Source organism: Ictidomys tridecemlineatus, chromosome 2 (assembly GCF_052094955.1).
Source record: "Ictidomys tridecemlineatus isolate mIctTri1 chromosome 2, mIctTri1.hap1, whole genome shotgun sequence".
Classification (NCBI taxonomy): domain Eukaryota; kingdom Metazoa; phylum Chordata; class Mammalia; order Rodentia; family Sciuridae; genus Ictidomys; species Ictidomys tridecemlineatus.
In genome coordinates, this window is record NC_135478.1 from 161,353,458 (window position 1) to 161,375,827 (window position 22,370).

Sequence of the window (22,370 nt, forward strand, 5' to 3'; positions counted from 1 at the left end):
TAAAAAAATTTTATTTATTTTAATTAGTTATACATGACAGTAGAATGCACTTATATATTCTCATATATCATACATAGAAGGGATATAATTTCTCATTTTTCTGATTATACATATGGTAGAATCACTTGGTCATACAGTCACATACATACATAAAGTAATAATGTCTGTTTCATTCTACTATCTTTCTTATCAACATACTTTATATACAAACAGATACAAAAATTATGGTATATATGTGTATTAAGAATTGTAATATGGGCTGGGGATGTGGCTCAAGCTGTAGTGGGCTCTCCTGGCATGCGTGCGGCCCGGGTTCGATCCTCAGCACCACATACAAACAAGGATGTTGTGTCTGCCAAAAACTAAAAACAAATAAAATAAATATTAAAAAATTCTCTCTCTCTCTCTCTCTCTCTCTCTCTCTCTCTCTCTCTCTCTCTCTCTCTCTCTCTAAAAAAAAAAAGAGTTATAATACAAAAAAAAAAAAAAGAATAGCGTTACCTTAGATTAGGTAGAGGGAAGTGAAAGGAGGGGAAGGCAGGGGATGTGGGAATAAGAAATTTTTTGTTTCTTAAAGCTAAATCTACTTTGCTCCTCTAGAAAGGTTTTCTAAGGTGCACTTTGGCAATAAGACTTATTATTTTTTTTCATGGCCTGAGAAATCCATGGGGGTGTAGCTTGGAGTTTCAGGTATTGCTTTTACTCCCTTTTGCCTGCAGCTGAAAGGTAATCCATCTATCTGCTCATGTGATCAGTGGGGAAGAAATCCCAGCTAGCAGTTGTTCAGGGTTGACTACAACATCCCTACTTCCAGCCACTTGCTTGGCCAGAATCCTTTTCTCCAGTATTTGTGTTCACTCCTTTGAGAGAGCATTGCCAGAAATAGGGTGGGCAATGGAATATGTTCAGATTAAGGGGAATTTCAAGGGGAGACAGCACATTTTCTCTCTTTAGCTTCAAAAAGGGGTAGTGACATTGATCTACAGGCTTAGTAAGATATTATATAGCAAATTGACAGAAAACTATGAACCTCACAGGGAAAGAAGATTCCTCATGATGCACATTTCAGGTTTATTGGCATTTCATTGAAAGTGCAACCAACTCTACTTTGTGCACATTTCTCCCTGTATTTTAGAGATCTCATCAAAGTTCTCAAGTGGTATGTGGACAGGATAACAGAAGCAGAGCGGCAAGAGCATATCCAGGAGGTGCTGAAGGTAATAGCATGCTGTTGAAAACAGATAACATATTCTAACAAAGCTGTGGCACGGTGATGCTTAGACTAATTGGTCTCCTCTACACAGACAGTAATTGGTGATGATATGTTACTGACATTCCAATTCAAGGATCTTAATCAGCTTATGCTGCTCCAGAGCTGATGAAATTCAAAAGGGACTTTGCCAGGCTTGTCCACTGGAACCTGCTCAGGATTGAATCCTTGCCTCTCTGGCCTCCTGGAAACTTGAAGTCAAATTCCTGAGTGTCAGGGGGAAAGGGCCTATGAAAGAAGACTGCACATGAGCAGTTAAGCTTAGAAGTTCCTGGCTCTGGTTTCTATCCACCTGACAGAGACCGTCAGAGAATCATGCATCTTAAATTTTAAGAGAGAATAGGGTTGTTGAGCAAGGATCAAAATAAGGAAACCTGAGGCTTTACTGGGTCTCATGGTTGATGCTGTTCCTGTCTCTGGGCCTTATATGTTCCTTTGTATTTGGAGATACTAATATCTGATTAATGTTCAAGGACAATACAAATTCTCAGTGGTCTAGGCCCCGCCCTGGTAGTCTTCTGTTGAGTATCATCCTATGTATTACAGGTAAAGTATTCATTTTTTTGAAAGAAGCATTGTAATCATTATGAATTTTTCATTTTGGTCTGCTTGAAGGTAAAATGCCAAGTGACAAGAGTACCTACCAAAGCAAAATCACTTTTTTTGTTATCAGGAATTGAACCCAGGCTGTTTAACCCCTGAACCACATCCCCAGCCCTTTTTATTTTTATTTTGAGACAGGGTCTAAGTTGCTTAGGGCCTCACTAAGTTTCAAAATCACTTTTGAAAATCAGGTATCTCTTCATGGACCAAATCTAAAAAGCCATCTGAGGATCAAAAATATTCAGCATTCATGAATTCAGCATTCATTCAGAATTATAAAACATTTTAAATTTTCTGTACATTTATTAGGCATTAGCAAAAAATGGCTCTTACCCACTTCAAGTAAATACATTTAAAAATCTCACAGGACCTTGGTGTTTAAATCAGTAGTTGAAAAGTCTAATACTGTACCATGCTTTTTATGCTGTGTCATGGTTACATAAATAATCTTGCTCTCCTTTGAAGCTAACTTTTTAAACTTTTCCTTTTCAGGCACAAGAATACATTTTTAAATACATAGTTCAATCCCGAAGGCTCTTTTCCCTTGCCACTGGTGGGCAAAATGAAGAGGAATTCCGCTGCTGCATTCAGGAGCTCCTTATGTCCGTCCGTTTCTTTCTTTCACAAGAGAGCAAAGGATCTGGAGCATTATCTCAGTCACAGGTAATTTGTTTCCTTCTCTGCTGAATGGAGGAAAACTGTGAATGTGATCTGGGTTTTCTTTTTTTGTTTTGTTGTTGTTGTTGTTTTACACAGCAGCATAACTGAAATTCCCCACCAGAAATCCACAGCTCCACAGTTCATATTTGTAGTCTGATCATCATTGTGAATAGACTTAAGCATCCCCAGCTCTGAGCACCAGCTTTCCCTAGATTGCCTTTCCCAGCCCTTCCCTCTGCTTAGAGGGGCTGTTGGTTGCCTGCTCCTTGTTTCAGTTACCACGATGCATCCTGCTGGTCAGGCACATCACCATCAGCCTCAGGGGAGGAATTGTAAGAGAGCCAATCTATTGCAGTTCTTTCCCCCAAGTGTGGTACTGCATTTTCATCTATTGAGAATCATTAGACTTCACTAAACTGCATGTTGTTTTGTTTTGTTTTATTTAACTTGACTGTAATCATCCTGGGACTGATCGTGTAAGACCAGAGCTGAGTTCATGCTGCCAGGTTCTCTTACCAGGTGTAGCCTAACATATTGCTTTTTGTTTTAGAACAGGATCCATCTACTTTCCAAATAGCATGGCCTTGTACCTGTTTCAAGAGATAATTCTGAATATCTTTCTCTATTCTTTCTCAATCCTTCTTATGTACTTCTATTTCTAATGACTTGGTTTCAAATCTGTCAGAAGAAGCAAGCTCTGTTCATACTCTGGAGACCAGAGACTTTTAATCCTTGAGCACATATCAAGGGAGATGAGATCAGACTAGATCCTTAATGGTTTTGACACAATTTGGTGACATGGGGCATTTGGAAGGCATAGTATATGATAGCAAAAACAGCAGAAGTGTACCAGTCCTGTGATAATAGAGCTGTGCTTTTTCTGACTGTTTATTGCTATTCTTGTCACATTCTCTTCTGTACAGTGATGGACTCATCTTCCATCTGGGCAAGGATACAACACAGGCTTTTTTAAATGTCATCTTGGCCTCTCTAGTCAACAGCACAATCACTGCACTTCAGGAACTTGCCAGAGACCTCAATATCAAATGCCCAGTAGCCAAACCCTACTTGAAGTAGTCGATATTTGAGAAGCATAATCCAGCAGGCTAACCACATGTTCCCATCATGTTTCCGTTTCTACAAAAGCTATTCGTAACTTGAGTTTTCATCCTAAGATTTCTCTTTACTGGTTTCAGAGACAAAGTTTGCCTAATTTGAACCTGAAAAATATTTTCTTACTCTTAAGAGTAACTTTAATTCATGGGTTCTCACTTCCTAGACATTCTAGAGATTTCTAACCCTCTTTAAAGCTATAGAAATATTTCTTTACCTTAGTTGTATTTCTTTTGAACCCTAACCATCCCCATAAGGTGACTCCGGCCACTGTGGTACTGCAGGGAGAGTAGTTCTGCTTTTATTTTTGTAACACACTGACTTCTATTGCTCTTGGTTATTGACATTCTATCCACGACCAAGTTTGAGAAACAACTTTGGCACCTTTCAAGAATCGTATTTGAACTGTGCGCGATGATACATGCCTGTAATCCCAGCAACTCAGGAGGTTGAAGCAGGAGGCTCACGAGTTCAAAGCCAGCCTCAGCAGCTTAGTGAGACACAGTCTCTAATAAAATATTTTTAAAAGGGCTGAGGATGTGGCTCAGTAGTTAAGTGCCCTGGGTTCAATCCCTGCTACCAAATAAATAAATAAATATATAATCATATTTGATTTTTTCCCTTAACTGCCTGATAAGACATAAAGCCAACTCCCAAAATATAATCCTATTTGATTTTTTTCCTAATCAAGAGATAATATACAAAATATGTGCAAAGCTTCTGAATATCTTTATCAGTTTTTCTGAAGTCATTCTTTATTGTTTTGTACAGTATCCTTTACCCCTAAATTTTGATGTAATAATTTTCTTTTTAGTTTGATGCTAAGAAAAAGCTCATATAAAATGATAGATTGGTGAGGGGTTTTTAAAAAATATTTTTTAGTTGTCAATGGACCTTTATTTTATTTATTTATATGCGGTGCTGAGAATCTAATCCAGTACCTCACACATGCTAGGCCAGCACTCTACCGCTGAGCCACCACCCCAACACCCTAGAGTGGTGAGTTTTTTAATGAGTGCATGGCCTTCTATATTTTGGGAGGAAGGGGAAGGCCATACTTCTTTCCATATCAGATTTCCTTGTGATCTCACACCTTTCTTCACAAAAGCAGGGTGTCACTCATCTGATTGATTCAGTGTGACCCTTTTCTGTTGTTGAACAACAAATGACCACAGCTTAATGACTTTAATTAATGCTCTTTTATGGGGTCACAATTCTGAAGATTGGATGTCTGGGCAGAGTTCATTGAGTTTTTTGCTGAAGGTCTCCCAAAGCTAAAATCAAAGAATTGGCTTTGATGTCTTATCTGGCGCCTTAGGAAAAGAATATGCTCTCAGGATTTTTTTTAGGCTGTTGGCAGAAATCTTTCCTTGTGTTTGCAAGATTGAGGTCGGCTTCCCTTGATGGCTGTGAGCTGGGGCATGGGAGATACTCTTGGCTTCTAGAACCACTGGCATTCTTCAGCATGTGCCTTCTCCATCTTCAAAGCCAGCAAACATATGCTGAATCCTTCTCATCCTTTGAATCTCTCTGATTGCTTCTGCTACCAGCCAGAGTAAACTCTGTTTTAAAGGTTTGTGATTAGGTTAGGTACATCTATATAATCGATATTTTAAGGCCAACTGATTAGTAACCTTCATTACATCTGCAAAATCCCATTTGCCTTATAGCATAATATAATTGTAAGAACAGTGGGAACAAAGGTCATTGGGGGTCTTCTTTGAATTCTCTCTACTACATCCAGAACCAAGGATATTCGTGGCCTTGGCTTTTCTATCAGGCTGCTTTGAAGGGAGAAATCCAGATTTCTTGATCAGTTTTGCATTTCTTTCATGGCTACAACTCAGGGGAAAGCCTACTCCTTTGAGACAGAAGAGCCATCCCAGCAATCTCTCAGCTTGGATCAGTGGACAGCAGCCCCACATCTGTCTGTTCTGGTCCTAGTAAGGAGGTTCATTTAATGTCATGGCCACAGCCCAGCTCTGCAATGACACTTTCCTGGGTACCTCTGCCTTGGGCAGTACTAAGGGCCAATTCACTGGAATAGCAATGGTTTTTGGTTTCCCATTCCACAGACAGACCCCTGCTCCAGGATCCCCTGGAAAAGAAAAGGAATGACAGAAGGTTTAAAGGCCCAAGATATTGCTGTAAATTCCTGCTGATTATTTTTCCCTATTTGTCTTGGCCACCAGGAAGGTCAAAACTAAATTGTACTTTTATTTTTATTTTCAGTAAAAACTCTTAGCTTTCCCTATTACTTCTTTCTGTCCTTGTCATAAAATCTTTGTTTCTTTATCCTTTTTAATAGTCTTATTACATATGTATCAGGTACTTTTTTAAAGTAAAAAAGATGTAAATAAAGAATTAAGGGATACATTAAAGGATACATGAAGAAAATCAACTTATTTGACGTTTTAGTAATCCAAAAACTAGGCTCATTTTATTTCATTTCACTTGTATTTTACTTCATTCATATGACTCAGCTCTTTGCAGAGTACATTGAAAGTTATATAAATATAGTCTTTAACAGAGATTACCAAGTTATTGACTTTAAGTAAGAAGTAAATTATAATTTTTAAGAGTCAAGAGCATAATCGTTAGCTCTTTGAATTTGAATCATCAGCACATGTAGACAGCACTCAGTTTCCATGGCGTTGACTTTCCCTGGCTGGGCAGCCAGTGAGCTCTATAGGCTCAATATAGTGGAAACCTGTACCCGCTTCCCTCAGTGACTGCAGTTGAGGCTGATTGACAGCTCCTTTCATTGCCCTCTGTTTATGGAATTTACAAGAGCTGAGTTTGTTTTGATGTTCAGTCATAGCCCGATTTTTTAAGTTATGTCTCTCAGGAGTTGACATTGGCATCCATTTTTTCCATATAAAATGATCATAAGCATCCTTTATTGACCAAAAAATAATTGTTCTTAGTCTTTACATACACTTTTTGGTTTATAATAGATCATGAAGTGATGCAAGATATTGTTCAATGGTCTTTTTTATTTTAAAAGTGGTAAAACTAAAATGACTTTCCAAAGTCACAGTGTTGATTAGAAAACAAGTTAGTACTTTATTTAACCTGAGCTTTCTGCCCTGCCCTGTGTTTTCTCTTAAATCATAAATTGAATGTTTTAGGGAATCGATACGTTCAGCCTCTTAGAGATAAATGAGATTAAAATGACCATTTCAGAAAGCTTTGCCAAAACAGAATGAAACCCAAGTGACCGAAATCCAGGTCTTAGTAATGCATTCATTCTCTTCTGATTCTCTTTTACTGATTGGGGGGGGGGGGTTGACAATCATTTTGCTAATGTGATTTTTAGATTCTCTTAGTTTTTATTATTTTGTTTCTTTACATATTCCTGAAAACTTTCTTCTGTCACAGATCTTTTCAAATTTTTGCCTTTTTAGTTTTGGTAACAGAAATATTTTGTATTCATGTTTCTTCCATTTTAAAATACTGTCACAATTCTCATGATTTATCAGGAAATTGATTTAAATTTCTCTTTTCTTCAAGGCTGTGTTTCTGAGTTCCTTCCCAGCAGTGTACTCAGAGCTGCTGAAGCTCTTCGATGTTCGGGAAGTGGCCAACTTGGTGCAGGACACCCTGGGTAGCCTGCCCACCATCATGCACGTGGATGATTCCCTGCAGGCCATTAAGCTGCAGTGCATTGGCAAAACTGTGGAAAGCCAGCTTTATACCAATCCAGGTAGGCTGAGTTCCAGATAAAATTATGTTTCCAGAAGACCATTATATACCTAGTTTGTGGTCAGCAGAAAATGTTTTTTAAAAAATTGAAAATGACTTTCTCAAAACGTTGTAATTTGTATGGCAAATTTATTTAGTGGTCAAATATAAAAGCATGACTTATAAAACATTATTTCTAGAAAGAATGAACGAGACACAGTGGTGTATGCCTATAGTCCCAGATACTCAGGAGGTTGTGAGTAGAGGATCACCTAAGCCCCAGAGTTGAGACCAGCCTTGGCAACAACAGCAAGATCCTGTCTCAAAAAAAAAAAAAAAAAAAAAGGGAAGAAAGAATGCAAACTAATGGTTAAATGTTTTGTTCTAATCATAACTACTTGTAATGTAACGTGATTTTTTTTGGAACATTTTTTTTCTAGATTGTTTTTAATGTCAGTAAAAATGTAACATTTCCTTCAGAGGTTCTCATAAGCACCCATATGATCCTTGTTTTATCTCTTATTGGTCATAGTTTTCAATTGATTTTTGTCCTGACTAAAACTATATAGAAGTTTTATGTGCTGTCATTTTTTATTTTATCTCAATAGCAAGTAATGTTACTAAATTGATTTTGTCATAATTTCTGTTACATAATCCCATTGCTTCTTGATTTCTTCTCATTTTTTTCCTAAAGTAAACAAGAGTAAATCCCCACTTCGTGTTACTTTACTTAAAGAAGTTTTCATCAGTTTCATTAAGTAAAAAATCTTTTTATAGATTCTAAGAATCATTTCTCCTTATGAATACATATATGTATGCATATATAATTCTTTTGAAATAGGATTTCCAATATACTAAACAAAGAAACTTTTTTACATTATTTTATCATAAAATGTAATGAACTGACAAACAAGAATAGAGCACAATATGAATAAATCATAAAATATCTTAACGTCAGATATCTGATTTAGGACTTTTATCAAGAAAAACTTATCAGAGGCTGGGGTTATGGCTCAGTGATAGAGCACTTGCCTAGCACATGTGAGGGGCTGGGTTGGATCCTTAGCACCACATAAAGATAAATAAATAAAGATATTGTGTTCATCTACAACTAAAAAATACTTCAAAAAAAAAGAGAAAGATGGGCTGGGCTGTTGCTCGGTGGTAAAACTTGCCTCACATGTATGAGGCACAGGCTTTGATCCTCAACATCCCATAAATATAAATAAATATACTGTATGTTCATCCTCAAATAAATAAATATTAAAAACAAAGAAAGAAATTTATCATAGGTGTACTCAAGGTCTCCTATGTGTACTCTCACTTTCTTTATACAAATTTCTAGAATATCAGAGATTCTGGTTCCTATATTCTAGATCTTTATTACATAATTACAAAAACAGATTGTATCCGTTTTTTCTTTCCTGATTTTTTTTAATCTTTTTGTCCTGTAAAGATAACATTCATGTTGTATATAATTCTTTGGAGTGCTTTTTATGATTTTAGTAGTATACTTTTATATCACTGTTGTATCATGTTATACTGAAATAATATATCATATTTAATTTATTGTTTTTTCCCATTGATGGACTTCTGATTTCTCCACTTAAAAAAAAGAAAAAGAAAAAGAAAACAAAACAACCTCACCCTAGAGAAAAGATATTTCTTGTAGTGTTTTTCAAACTGCTTCTCAGAGGCCTTGGGATTCTATTGCAAGGATCTGGGACTCCTCCAGGGTTGGGTAGATGAGTGCAGAGTAGACTCATCTGCTGTCTCTGAGGAATTGTTGATTTCTGCCATATTTCTCCCAAACTGACCAGATAAGTTTTTGTTAGGTTAAACTCTCATCAAGAGTCATTCAGGTAATCAAGACAGTTTTAAAGTGTAAGGAACTTATTTGGGGGAATTTTGCTCATTTATGTTTCTGTGAGATTTGCTCTGTTTATGGCCCTGTTTCCTGTTCCTATACCCTGAAGGCAGTATAGAAAGCAAGACTAGATAGATTGTTAAGACAAGAAACTGCTACCTTCCAGGAATAAAAATACTGAATCTTTGTGGAAGTTGATGAGAGTATTTATTTATTGCCCAGTGAAGGGCAAAAGGACTTATGATGCAGGATATGTAGATTCTGCAAGGTCTGAGCCGAGCCCTGAAGGAGAGGCTCTGGGTCAAGGTTGTGAGGTCAGTGATTGTGATATGGTGGCATGGAAAAGGACAAGGGGGCAGGGAATGTATAGGATGCTCCCCTTGGAGGATGATGACGGAGAAGCAAAAGCAGCTCACAGTCAACATGAGAGGAAAAGCTTTCATTTGCCCCTGCAGGGCAGGGCTTGACTTGATGATGTTCACTAACTCATCGCTGAAGAAACAGACTGCCGTGTATAACTAGAAGGGCACAGCACATCAGAAGGAAGCCTGTCTTCATGGAGAAAAACAGCAAGTGACCCGAAGGCCTTCCAGGGCTCAAACTCCCTTGTTTAAATCACGTGGGTCTATGCAGTAGTGTTTGGGAAACCTGGAAAGGCTTTCTATGTCAGTAACCTTGAATCTTAGGGATAGATGAGCATATTTTTCTTTTTTCCAGTTGAAAGAGGAGATTTTTATAAGGAAAATAAAATGTGCAGTGAAAAAAGCTGACCCTACTAATGTTGTGAAGAAAAAGGATGTGTTGTCTTGGATGGTGGTTAGAAGACTATTCAAGTGGAGGTGGAAGAAGAGGGGCAATATAAAACTGAGTAATTAGGGCACGGTAGGGATGCAAAGAACCATAGTGCAAGAACTCCCGGGGTAAGCCCACTCCAAATAATGGGTGAAAGATAAAGCCTAACACTTTTGACTTCTAAAGCAGAGTACAACACATTCCTAGGATAGAGGAAACATTTTTTTAGAAAGAATTTGGGATTAGCTGCCCTAGTTTCCCCAAAGGGACTATATCCAAATAACGAGAAATAGGTACATTTTTTTTTTCTTTTACTCTAAAGAGATGAACAGGTATAAAAAGACTCATATTTTGGAGATAGTTGTGCTAAGATAGTTTCCCATTGCCATTGTGTTTCAGTCCGCCTTTTCACTGCTGTGACTAAAAGACCTGGCCAGAACAACTGTAGAGAAGAAAACGTTTATTTGCAGGCTCATGGTTTCAGAGGTCTCAATCCATGGACAGCTAGTTCCATTCCTTGGGGTTTGAGGTGTGGCAGAACAACATGGCAGAAGAGTTTACAGGAGGGAAGCAACTCTCATGTTCATCAGAAGGCAGAGAGAGAGGCTTCGCTCACCAGATACAAAATATATACCCAAAGCCACACCTTCATTCCCACCTTCTTCAGACACACCTCACCTGCCTTCAGCCACCATCCAATTAATCCCATCAGGGGATTAATTCATTGATTGGATTTTAGTGGGGTTAAGATTATCATGACCCCGTCATTTTTCCTCTAAACCTTTTTCATTGTCTCACACGTGAGCTTTATGGGGACACTTCACATTTGAGCTATAACACACTATAACAGCAACCACAAACTTAGTGGTTTTGAACAACAAAATTTTCTTATCTTCTTATTAACGTAGAATAGAAGTCTGGTTCTCATTGGGCAAAACTCAGGATTGCCAGACAGTAATTCTTTTGGGAGGATCTAAGGAACCATTCATTTTCTTTTCTTATAGTTTTAAAGACCACTTGCATATTATTTGGCTCATGGTCCACTTCTTTCCTCTTCAAGGTCAACTGCACAGCGTCTCCAGATCTCTTTTGGCTCTTTCATGTATGATGATCCCTGAGTTTGCATTGGCCCCTATGTATGTCCAGGATAATTCCTCATCTCAAGGTCCTTAATTCAATTGTATCTGCAAAGTTTCTTCAATCATTACACAGTTCATAGGGTCCAGAAAATTAGGATATGGACACATTTAGGGGGTTGCATTCTGCTTACCACACATGTGTAGAAGAGACAGATTCAAAAAGCAGTGTGATGCATCAATGTATAGCAGCTCAATTCATAATGACTAAACTATGAAACCAAACTAGGTGCCCTTCAACAGATGAATTAATAAAGAAAATTTGGAATATATACACAATGGAATATTACTCAGCCTTAAAGAATGAAATTATGGCATTTGCTGGTAAATGGATGGAGCTGGAAAATATCATGCTAAGCAAAATAAGCCGATCCTAAAGAACCAAAGGCTCAATGTTTTCTCTGATAATCAGATGCTATTTCACCATAAGGGTGTGGGGGAGTAAGAAAGAATAGAAGTACTTTGGATTAGACAGAAGGGAGTGAAAGGAGGTGAGGGGGTATGGGGAGAGGAAGGATAATAGAATGAATTGGACATTATGACCCTATATGCGTATATGGTTACATGACCTGTGTAACTCTACATCACAACCAGGAGACTGAGAAGTTATACTCCATTTATGTATAATGTGCCAAAATGCATTCTACTGTCATGTATAACTAATTAGAACAATAAAATAAAATATTTTAAAAAGTAGAAAAATGGACTTCAAACTAAAAACAAACAAAAAGCAGTGTGATGGTTAAGCTCCATATAAGAAGGTAAAAACCAGAAATATAAGATCATGTTTCTTTATTGAAAACAAAAGAAATGAAACACAGAAGGGCTATAGTTGTGTGAGTATACACATCCTGATCAGATAGACATTACAAATGATGATTTCATGATTACTTTTATAAATCCTAAATGAGGGGTAAAATAAAATAGGGATAAAGACATTATAAGGAATCAACTGAATCCATATACAGCTAAAAATAAGAATCTGAGAAAGTGACCTCATTTTCTTATGGGCTTATATTATCCAGAGAAAGTAGTAGAGAGCACAATTAGCCTACGTTTTAAGAAAATAAATTTTAATACATTTTGAAGAAAATGACCTTTGATGTACAAGCCACTAAGAGAGATCTAAGAAGTTCTAAAAGTTAATTTTGTATAGAATCCAATATTAGGCATGCTTCTTCAGAGAACCAGAACCACTCTGATATGTGTACGAATAGAAAGTGATCTATTATAATAAACTGGTTCACATGATTATGGAAGCTGAGGAATTCCAAAATCTTGGTAAACAGGAAACTAATGATATTGCTCCAGTCCAAGACCAAAGGTCTGAGAAACCAGAAAATCAATAGTGTAAGTTCTAGTCTGAGTCCAAGTCCGAAGGCAGGAGAAAATCAATGCCTTAGCTCAAATTCAGCCAGGCAGAGCAGCCTTTTGTTCTATAGGCCTTCAGCAGATTGGATGGGGCTCAATTCCATTGAGGAGGACAACTCTGCTTTACCCAACCTACCAATTCCAATATTGATCTCCTCCAGAAACACCCTAACAGACACATATTTGGTGTTTAACCAAATATATGGGCATCCCATCTGCATGACTAGAGAATATTCCCAGTTGAGTTTAGATTAGAAATTAACACAAAGGAAAGATGAAAGAAGGACACATACTAAAGTTAACACCAAAAATAGAAAATGAAATATTGTCATGGGAAGATACAAGCCAGATGGAGTTAAGGGTCATTGAGCAACTTCATGGTTGGGCAAAGCAGTCAGAAAGACTGAATCATCCCTCAGTAGCAGTACTAAGGTTAGACCCCTAGGACATCTGACCCAAACTGAAGGACATAGCTAACATTTGGAATCTGAGTAGTTGGTATTCAGTATCTAAATCACCTGGGGTCCAGGCAATTTTATTTTAGGCATTAAAAATTGGTGACTCATTTTTCTCTTTTTTGCCCACATTTTATCTTTTTGTTTCTTGAAGGCCAGGAATAAAAGGGTCTGAAGGGTATATTTGATGCATAGAGATTGGAAGGAAGAAGGAAGTGTGGATGCTGGGAGAAGAAACAGGTATTTTAGGGCATAGTAGTCACAGGTCAGAGGCAAAATCTAGGCTCTGCAAGGTCAGATTCTGCTAGAGCTGTGGGTTTGACATTTACTTTGCATTTGTCCTCATTACTTGGTACATAATGATTTTTTTTTTTATCAGAGATCTGCAGTCACTGCTGAGCTTTTTCTTGCTAAGAAAAACTCATATATACTTCTGATTGGGCATTATTGAGCAACTTGTTAAGCAAAACCCAGTGCAGAAAATAGAAATAAGTATAAAAACCTAATGCATGTAGCATTTGCCATTGGTGAGAAGTATGCTGGGGCTGCTTACTTTTGTCTTGAGACTAAAAAATCGAATGTTTTATGGTAGGGATTTTGTTGAGAAAGTGATGAAATATATTTGTGTGTGTGTGTGTGTGTGTGTGTGTGTGTGTGTGTGTGTGTGTGTGTGTTGCTTTTTGCTAGAAATTCCCCCTAGTCACTATGCCCAATTTTATAGATTTGAAACAAGGCTGCAATAGAAGATAAGGAAAGGGTGAGAGGGGATAAAGTAGAGTATGAGATTATTTTTAAAGCATGTTTAAGGGATGTTTGATTAGGTTTATCTTTTAATTTGATAACTTCAAAAATAATATCATGCTGCCATTGATGGTCTCCCATCCATTAGTAACTTGCATTTCTTAGAACTGTAGTTCACGTGCAGTTTAGTGTTGGTTTTATTGCGCTGCAAATGATTAGATGTCTTTTGCAACTGAAAATGCCATTTGTTTAAAACCATGGGCTAACAGAGTTCTCAGATTTGTACTTCTAGGCCAGATCTCACCTCTGAGCTCCAAACCTAAATATCCAGCTGTCCTCTCAGCATCTCCATATGGATGTCTCCATAGGCTTTTCAAACTTGGTGTGTCTAAAATGGAAGCCTCAGGATTTTTCTTTCTAAGCTTATGTCACTGTGTTTCTGTAGATGGCAACACCATCCACCTAGAAACCTCAGAGTCATTCTTGAAACTTCCTTGTCCCATTTTCCCTTTATCTGCACCCAAACCCTAGGCTTCCTGGGTGCCTCCATAGTATCTCTCACATCAGGTCCCTTCTTCCTACCCTGCTTGCCCATCTCTAGTCCAGACTGTCCCTGGCTTGAACTGCCTCCATCCTTCTACACTCACTTCCCGTAGCTCCTTCTTCCTATCTACTATGTAGCCAATGTGACCATTGGAAACATCACCAGACCCAGCTCCTCACTCTCAACCCACTTGTTTTTTTCCGTTTGGGGGGCATGCTTCAGAACTGATTTCTAGGCTTATGATCTGCCCCTGGCACATACCTCTACTTATGTCCTTGTCTCCTTGCTCTATCTGGAATCCACTTTTTCCAGCTCCTTCTGTCCCTTGTTTATCTCCAACTACCCTTCAGGACTCAGTTAAACTTTCCTTTTCTCAAGAGATCTCTTTTCTGCACTGTCCACCCCATTAGCACTCTCAGCATACTGTGTTTTGCTTCTAGATTGCCCAAAACAATTCTTGTTTATTATTTATCTATTTTTTTAAGTTAAAATACAGTTAAAAATACTGAAGAAATGATCCATATTAAAAGAGATGGAGAAGAAAAAGGAAATCTTATTGGAAAAGCAACTTCTGAGCTAGGAATGAGCTTGAGAATACTGGGGGTAGAGGTAGGAGTTCCAAGCCAGTAGAGGGCACAGTTGACATAAGTAATAGTGCACATAGCATCAATTTTGCATTCACGGTTCAATTGAAGCCAGTGGGTGAGATCTATAAGCTAGAGACACAGATCATCCTTAGAGCTGCACTCTTGTTTTCCTTTTTATCCCAACATAGTCTAAATCTGCAGTGCTTCACATTCTGAGTGTGTGCTGTCTGTACTCTAGCCATAGGGAGGTCTTTTCTCAGGTTTGCACTATCTCTGACTTTGGCAGTTTATGTCCCAGTGGCTTTGATCTGAGTTCAGGCTTGTGTTGTTCTGGTGCTTCTCTGTAGTTAGCAGCTCTGCTGTTTGCAAAGTTGTATGGTATTGAATGCTCCCTTACCCTCCCTCCTGAGGCAGCCACACAGCAGCTGCCTTGGTGTCCTGCTGACACCCAGCCCCTACCTAGGGCCCAGTTTGTGCAAAGGGATAGGTAACTCTCTGTTCCACATGGGACTCTCAGGCAACAAAGCTTGTTGATAGAGGAGGCAAAGGTACACTTCCTCACAATGAAACTAAAGGAAAACTCCTATCAATATTTCTCTACCTACTAATCCCATGCCCTTGGGGAGTTACAGTGGGGAGCTGGCTTTATGTACTACAGGCAAAGCAAAAAGTAAAGGAGACATTCCCTTATCCATTCTGGGGAGACAATATAGTGATCTTTACCTGGGACATGGAATGAATGTAGTGACACTTTAAAGGGCAGAATCTGCATGACAGATTGTTTTGATAAATGTGTGGAAGATTAGTGTATGTTCAACTACAGGGGATTTTTTTTCTTTCTATTTTTTTTTTTTTTTTTAGTTATTTGAGAGGATCCTACTTGATGGGTCCAAATGTTAACTTTTAAAGGTAAGAATTAGCATTTCAGCCAGTCAGCTTATTTAGCATTTACCTGCTGATTCTATTATTTCCCAACTGACATTACCCTAGTGATGAAGAAAAAGCAAACCTGCAGGCTAGATATTCACATATTTCTTTCTTAATACACTATATACAAATTATTTGTCTGTGTTCTTGCAGAAGATATTTTCTTAACAGTTGGCTGCCAATTGAATTTTTAGAAATCAAATTCAACTAGCTGCAGGAACAGATCAAATAAGCGTTAGCTTCCTTTCTAATTAAACATCACCAGACAGTAATTCGTGGCTCTGCAGCTTTCAGTCTCTTTTTCCTGGTTCTTTTTGTCCAGCAATTGCTTTGTAAGTAAGTGAAGTTACTGATGAGAGTCACTGTTTAAAGGAGGCTTCAATGAATGATTTTACAAGTTTGGATTTTAATAAAAGTATGAATGCTTGGCCCTTATGTCACTGGGTTTTTGTGGTAAATCTAATTCCAAATGTCCTTTTTTGAATAGCCTACTTTCAGCATAAAAAGAAATATGAGACTCCAAACCTAACTCCTAAAATGAACCAAAAAACATAATAAATCAGTCAAAAACTGATAAAGGCACTTTCCCAGTTGTTTATACCTTATTTGTAGTCCTTATGATTTTAATTAGTATATAGAATCGCATATTCTTTTACCCATGGATGTAACATAATCGGTAAATTTCATTCCTCATTACCTCTCTTTTCTCTTTCCTCCTCTTTCCCTTTGACCCCTTTCTTCTACTATAATGGTCTCCCTTCTATTTTCAGGAAATCCTTTTTTCCCCCTTTTTTCTCTAGCTTCTACATGTGAGGAAAAAAAATGTATGGCCCTTGACTTTCTGAATCTGATTTATTTTGCATAACATAATGCCTACCAGTTCTATGTATTTTCCTGAAAATGATATAATTTTATTCTTCTTTAAAAGCCGAATAGAACTTCATTGTGTACGTCTACCATATTTTTTAGGCTGGTTCTATAACTTTGCTATTGTGAGTTTTGCTGTTATAAACATGGGTATGCATTTGTCACTCTAGGAGCCTGGTATGATGACTTTAATTCTTTTGGGTAAACATCAAAGAGTTGCATAGCTGGGTCATATGGTGGTTCCATGCCTACTCTTTTGAGGACCTTCTGTATTGATTACCATAGGGGTTGAACTAATTTACAACCCCATCAACAGTGTATAAGGGTTCCTTTTTCCCTGCATTCTTGCTAGTATTTGTTATTATTTGTATTCCTAATGACTGTCATTCTAAATGAGAAGAAATCTCTGTGATTTTTTTATTTGCCTTTTCCTGATTGCTAAAGATGTTGAACATTTTTTTTGTTTATTTGTTGACCATTTTTGTTTCTTTTGAGAAATCTCTGATTAGCTTATTTGCCTCTTTATTGATTGTGTTATTGCATTTTTAATGCTAAGTTTTTGAGTTTTTTATATACTCTGAATATTAATCCTCTGTCAGAAGAATAGCTGGCAAAATGTTCTCCCATCTATAAGTAGTCTCTTCACTTTGTTGGTTGTTTCCTGTGTTGTGAAGAAGCTTTTGAATTTGATGCCATCTCATTTATTAATTCTTGGTATTATTTACTGAGCATAAGGGGTCATTGAAGAAGTTGTTGCCTATGCCAATATGTTGCAGGATTGACCTTGTATTTTCTTCTGGCAGTTGCAAAGTTTCTAGTCTTTGATTTGTAGATCTTTGATCCACTTAGAGTTGAATTTTGTGCAGGGTGAGAGATAGGGATCTAGTTTTGTTCTCCTACATATGGATATCCAATTTTCCCAGCACCATTATTGTTAAAGACACTGTCTTTTCTCTAATTTTTTTTTGGGGGGGGGCTAAAAAACATGGATCAGATGACTGTTTTTGTGTGGGTTTGTCCGTGTGTCTTAATTACCACTTATATAGTACTCACTATGTTCCAAGTACCGTTAGCTCATATCATCTTTTAGACAATCCCAAGAGAAGGTACCATTGTTATCCCCATTTTACAGATGAAAAGATTGAGGCACAGAGAAGTCAAGGGAATGGCCCAAGATCACACAATTAATATTTGTCACAGCTAGAATTAAAATCTCATTCTGATTCTAGGGTCCATGAATAGAAAGAAGGCATCAGATAGGAACCTTGAACAGAGTCCATGGTGCAAGTAAAGTAGAATTTTAAATTTTGTTGAATTCCAGTCATCATTTACCCTTTTTTGATAGTTTGTAGCTTTTTATACCTGTTTAAGAAATCTATGCCTAGCTAAGAGATAGATCCTGTGTTTTGTTCTAGGGGATTTATACTTTTAGCTGTACATTTAGGTCCATGATACATCCCAATTTAATTTTTATATTTAGTATGAGGTAAGGATAGAGGTTCAGCTTTTTAACTGGGTATTCAGTTGTGCCAGTACCATTTGTTGAAAACTTACCATTTCTCCATTGACTTGGCTGACACTTCTTTTTTTTTTTTTTAAAGAGAGAGTGAGAGAGGAGAGAGAGAGAGATAGAGAGAGAATTTTTTTTTAATATTTATTTATTTTTTTTAGTTCTCGGCGGACACAACATCTTTGTTGGTATGTGGTGCTGAGGATCGAACCCGGGCCGCACGCATGCCAGGCGAGCGCGCTACCACTTGAGCCACATCCCCAGCCCTGCCTGACACTTCTTAAAGAAAAAAGTGTTCAGTGACACTGATGTATTTTGTTGAATTTATTTCTTTGTAGTTCATGTATGCTGTTAAAAATTGCATTGCTAGCTGGGCATGGTGGTACATACCTGTAATCCCAGCAATTTGAAGACTGAGTCAGGAGGATTACAAGTTCCAGGCCAACCTCAGCATCTTAGGTAGACCCTTTCTCAAATTGAAAAAATAAAATAAAAAGGACTGGGGATATAGCTCTATGTTTAAGCACCCTGGATTCAATCCCCAGTACCAAAAATATATCATATTGCTATTTAATTTTAATTTCTTATTATTACCATTATTTGGAAATATAATTGATATATACACATTAAACTTGTATTTTGAGTCATCACTAAATTTCCTTAAGAATTCAGTAACTTTTTTTAGATTCCATAGCATTCTACCATATTGATAATTATGTATTTTATGATTAAAGAGAATTTACTTTTCCTTTTAATCTATAAGTATTTTTCTTCCTTTCTTTTCTATTTTTAAAATTAGCTTGTGACATTGGCCAGACTTAGACATACAGTGCTGAAGTGAACTGGTAAAATTGGGTATCCTTCCCTTGTTTTTTGTTGTTAGGGAGAAATTATACAATTTTTCACTACTAAGTATTATGATAGCTAAAGGTAGACATTTCATTAGTGCCCTTTATCGATTTGAGGAAATAACCTTCTGTTCCTAGCCTCCTGAAGATTTTTGTCATGACTGTTACTAAATTTTGTCAAAAGTTTTTTCTTTATTTATCACCAATATGGTGAAGCACATTGATTGATTTTCAAGTATTAAAAGAACTTTGCACTTTCTTGAGAATATATTCTAGTAGAGTATATTTACTATATTTGTTTTGCTCAGATTTTGTAAGAATTTTTAAGTCCATGTCCATGAAGATTGTCAGTCTGTAGTTTTCTTATTTTGTAATGGTTTTGGCTGATTTGGGCATCAGGGTAGTGCTAGCCTAGTAAAATGAATTATAGTCTGCATTCTGTTTTCTGGGAAAATTTGCATAGATTTGGTATGACTTCTTCCATAAATGTTTCATAAAATTTACCAATGAAGCCATCTGGACTTGGAATTTTCCTTGTAGGAAGGTTTTTAACTACATATGCAATTTGTTTAATAAATAAATGTGGAGTCACTTAGACTCCCCATTCATTCTTGAGTGAGTCAGTGAAATTATAATTTATGCAACTATTTGAAAGACCCACATGGATTTCTATAAACCAAGGGCAGTCCATCTGAATTGTCATACAGATAACATCTTTTAGAAAACCAGAGCAGGAGATCCCATAATTATGGATTCACCTGCCCAATAAAATGTGTTTGCAACCACAAAATCAGTACTTATTGCACTTTTGTGATCATACACAGAAAAACACAGGTGAAAAAAAAATTGAGTCACCAATGCCCACAATCTCAGCAGCAGGTTAAAAATAAAAGGAGGGGGGGGGGACAAGGCTCTGTTTTCATTTCCATTCCCATACACAGATGAAGAGAGAATGGAGATGGGAGGAGACAGGGCAGTACAATGCTAGAAACTCCAGCTTTGGGGCTAGGGGCTAGTTGACAGAGTTTGAATCCTGGCTTAGACACCTATCAGTGGAGGTAGCCTCCCTCAAAGTCACTTAACATCTGATTCAGGCAGGCTTTAGGAAGGACCAAGAATTGCGACTGTTAGGAACCTTTGAAGATTAAGAGTACTAGGCATATGAAAACAAGGAGAGAAATGAAATACAGTAGATGGGGTAGAGAGAGAAGATGGGAGGGGAGGGGAGGGGGGATAGTAGAGGATAGGAAAGGTAGCAGAATACAACTGTTACTAATAGGGCATTATGTAAAAATGTGGATGTGTAACAGATGTGATTCTGCAATCTGTTTTTGGGGTAAAAATGGGAGTTCATAACCAACTTGAATCTAATGTATGAAACATGATATGTCAAGAGCTTTGTAATGTTTTGAACAACCAATAAAAAAAAAAAATCTTTTTAAGGAATAGGTACCATTTTACCTTTTCCTGCACCAATCACTACCATTATTTTATTTTAAAAATTGAAAATTTACACTCTAAATAAAGTGAATGAGATATGGCCTGGATTTAGGAGCCTCAGGCACAGCTAAATTTTGAAATAATCAAAGATTTATATTTAAACAGACAGACCTCTACTCTCTACTTCCTTTCTGGGTTTTAAACTAACTTTAAGATAGGTTCCTGCTCCCCGGAGAGGGAACTGCCAATTTCTCTCTAAAGCAACTGACTGGCCTAACATCAGATACTGAATTTTGGGGATTTCCCAGATGAACAACATCTGGAAGACTTCAATCCAGCAGTAAAACTTCACCAGTCCATAAACTTAACTCGGCACTCAAGAAATAATTTTGTTTGTTTGCTGTTTGTTTTGTTAGCCTTTTAGTTTTTCACTTGTAAACATAAATGAACAATGAAAGATTTCCAGATATTGGTTAAAAAAAAAAAACAACTCTTAATTTGAAGGCAGAGGTTACAAATTAAAAAGTAGAAAACAATAACTTGAAAGAAAAAAGATAATTCAGGGAGACCTCCAAAACACTCCAAAATTATCTCTGACATTCCCAAAGGGAATTGTATATCCCAGAAGAACTGCACATACATGAAACATGAACAGGAAGCTGATAAAGAGTCAGGGGAGTAAACAGTAATGGTTGCATAATGAAAATGCAAAACCTATGGTTTTAAAATTATGAAAAATTTCAAGATGGAAGCAACCCAGCATTAGCATGAAATCAAATATGGGACCCTTCCCAGCCCAGGGACCTCTGTGACCACACAAACCCATTACACTGGACCAGGGATTAAGAAAGCTCTTGGAAATGAAATATATGATAGTATAAATAAGAAAAATGAGAGTTGGAAGATAAAATAAGGAAGTTGCCCAAGAAATTGAACAAAAAGATGGAAGAATATTCAAGGAAAGTAGAAGATAGAATAGAGATTCAAAATATAAATTTGGAGTCTCAGAGTATAGAAAAAATAGAGGGAAGAAAATAATTCTAGAAATAATATAAGACAAGTTTCCAAACTGAAGGATATGAGTTTATAAATTGAAAGGGCCAAGGTAAGACACTTACTATGAAATGTTGTATTTTCATGAATAAAGATAATTTTCCAGAAGCTTTCAAAGAGGGATAGAAACCAAATAATCCAATCACATATAAAGGATTGGAAATCAGAATGGGAGCAAAACCATAATGTTTACTTAACCAGAAATTGTGATATAACTAGTATTTTGAAAGGCTGTGGAGAAGGGAAGGGAGTAAAAAGGCTGAATCATCATCTACCATAGTAAGAAGTCAGTGGACTGTCCATCTCACTGAAATTTCAGGAAAGAGCAAGAAAAGCATTCAATTTAGAGATTTGGGGGGTAAAATGAACATGTGGAAAAAAAGAAAACCTGTCTCAACTACGAGGCAGAGGTCTCTTGAGTGCCAGAATTGTATTGGGGAAATAAAGCTACTGTTTTTCAGTGTGAATCATGTAGAGCTGGTGCCCTTATAACTACACGTGTTAATAATTTAACAATTAAAACGGAATTAAAAAGTAGATAAGGATTCACTGCGTTTTGCGTGGGACTTTAACAGATGTGACACTAATGATTCTGCTCTCCCCAGATTCCCGATACATTCTCCTGCCTGTCGTGTTACATCACCTCCACATTCACTTGCAAGAACAGAAGGACTTGATCATGTGTGCGCGTATCCTTAGCAACGTATTTTGCCTCATCAAGAAAAACAGCTCAGTAAGTAAATACAGGTCATAGTATGTAGTTCCCATCAAAGAGCCTCTGGAAATAAAATTTTAAATATCTTCAAAGAAACCGTGCTACAGAGGAACCCTCTGAGACTCACTTTCATTTGCAGCTGGACTGGGTTGTTGTTGGTTTTTGTTGTTGTTGTTGTTGTTGTTGT

General features: G+C 37.2%; 1 protein-coding gene across 4 annotated transcripts in view; it reads left to right on the plus strand.

Annotated features, from left to right (window-relative positions):
• Dock4 (dedicator of cytokinesis 4) overlaps positions 1–22,370 on the plus strand; it is a 437,803-nt gene that overhangs the window by 305,593 nt on the left and 109,840 nt on the right. For all 4 annotated transcript variants that reach the window (XM_078040061.1, XM_078040058.1, XM_078040060.1 and 1 more), the window contains exons 21-24: positions 1,136–1,217; positions 2,366–2,536; positions 7,160–7,352; positions 22,074–22,201. In XM_078040061.1, coding sequence (XP_077896187.1) covers positions 1,136–1,217; positions 2,366–2,536; positions 7,160–7,352; positions 22,074–22,201 — 574 coding nt within the window. The remainder of the gene's footprint in view (positions 1–1,135; positions 1,218–2,365; positions 2,537–7,159; positions 7,353–22,073; positions 22,202–22,370) is intronic.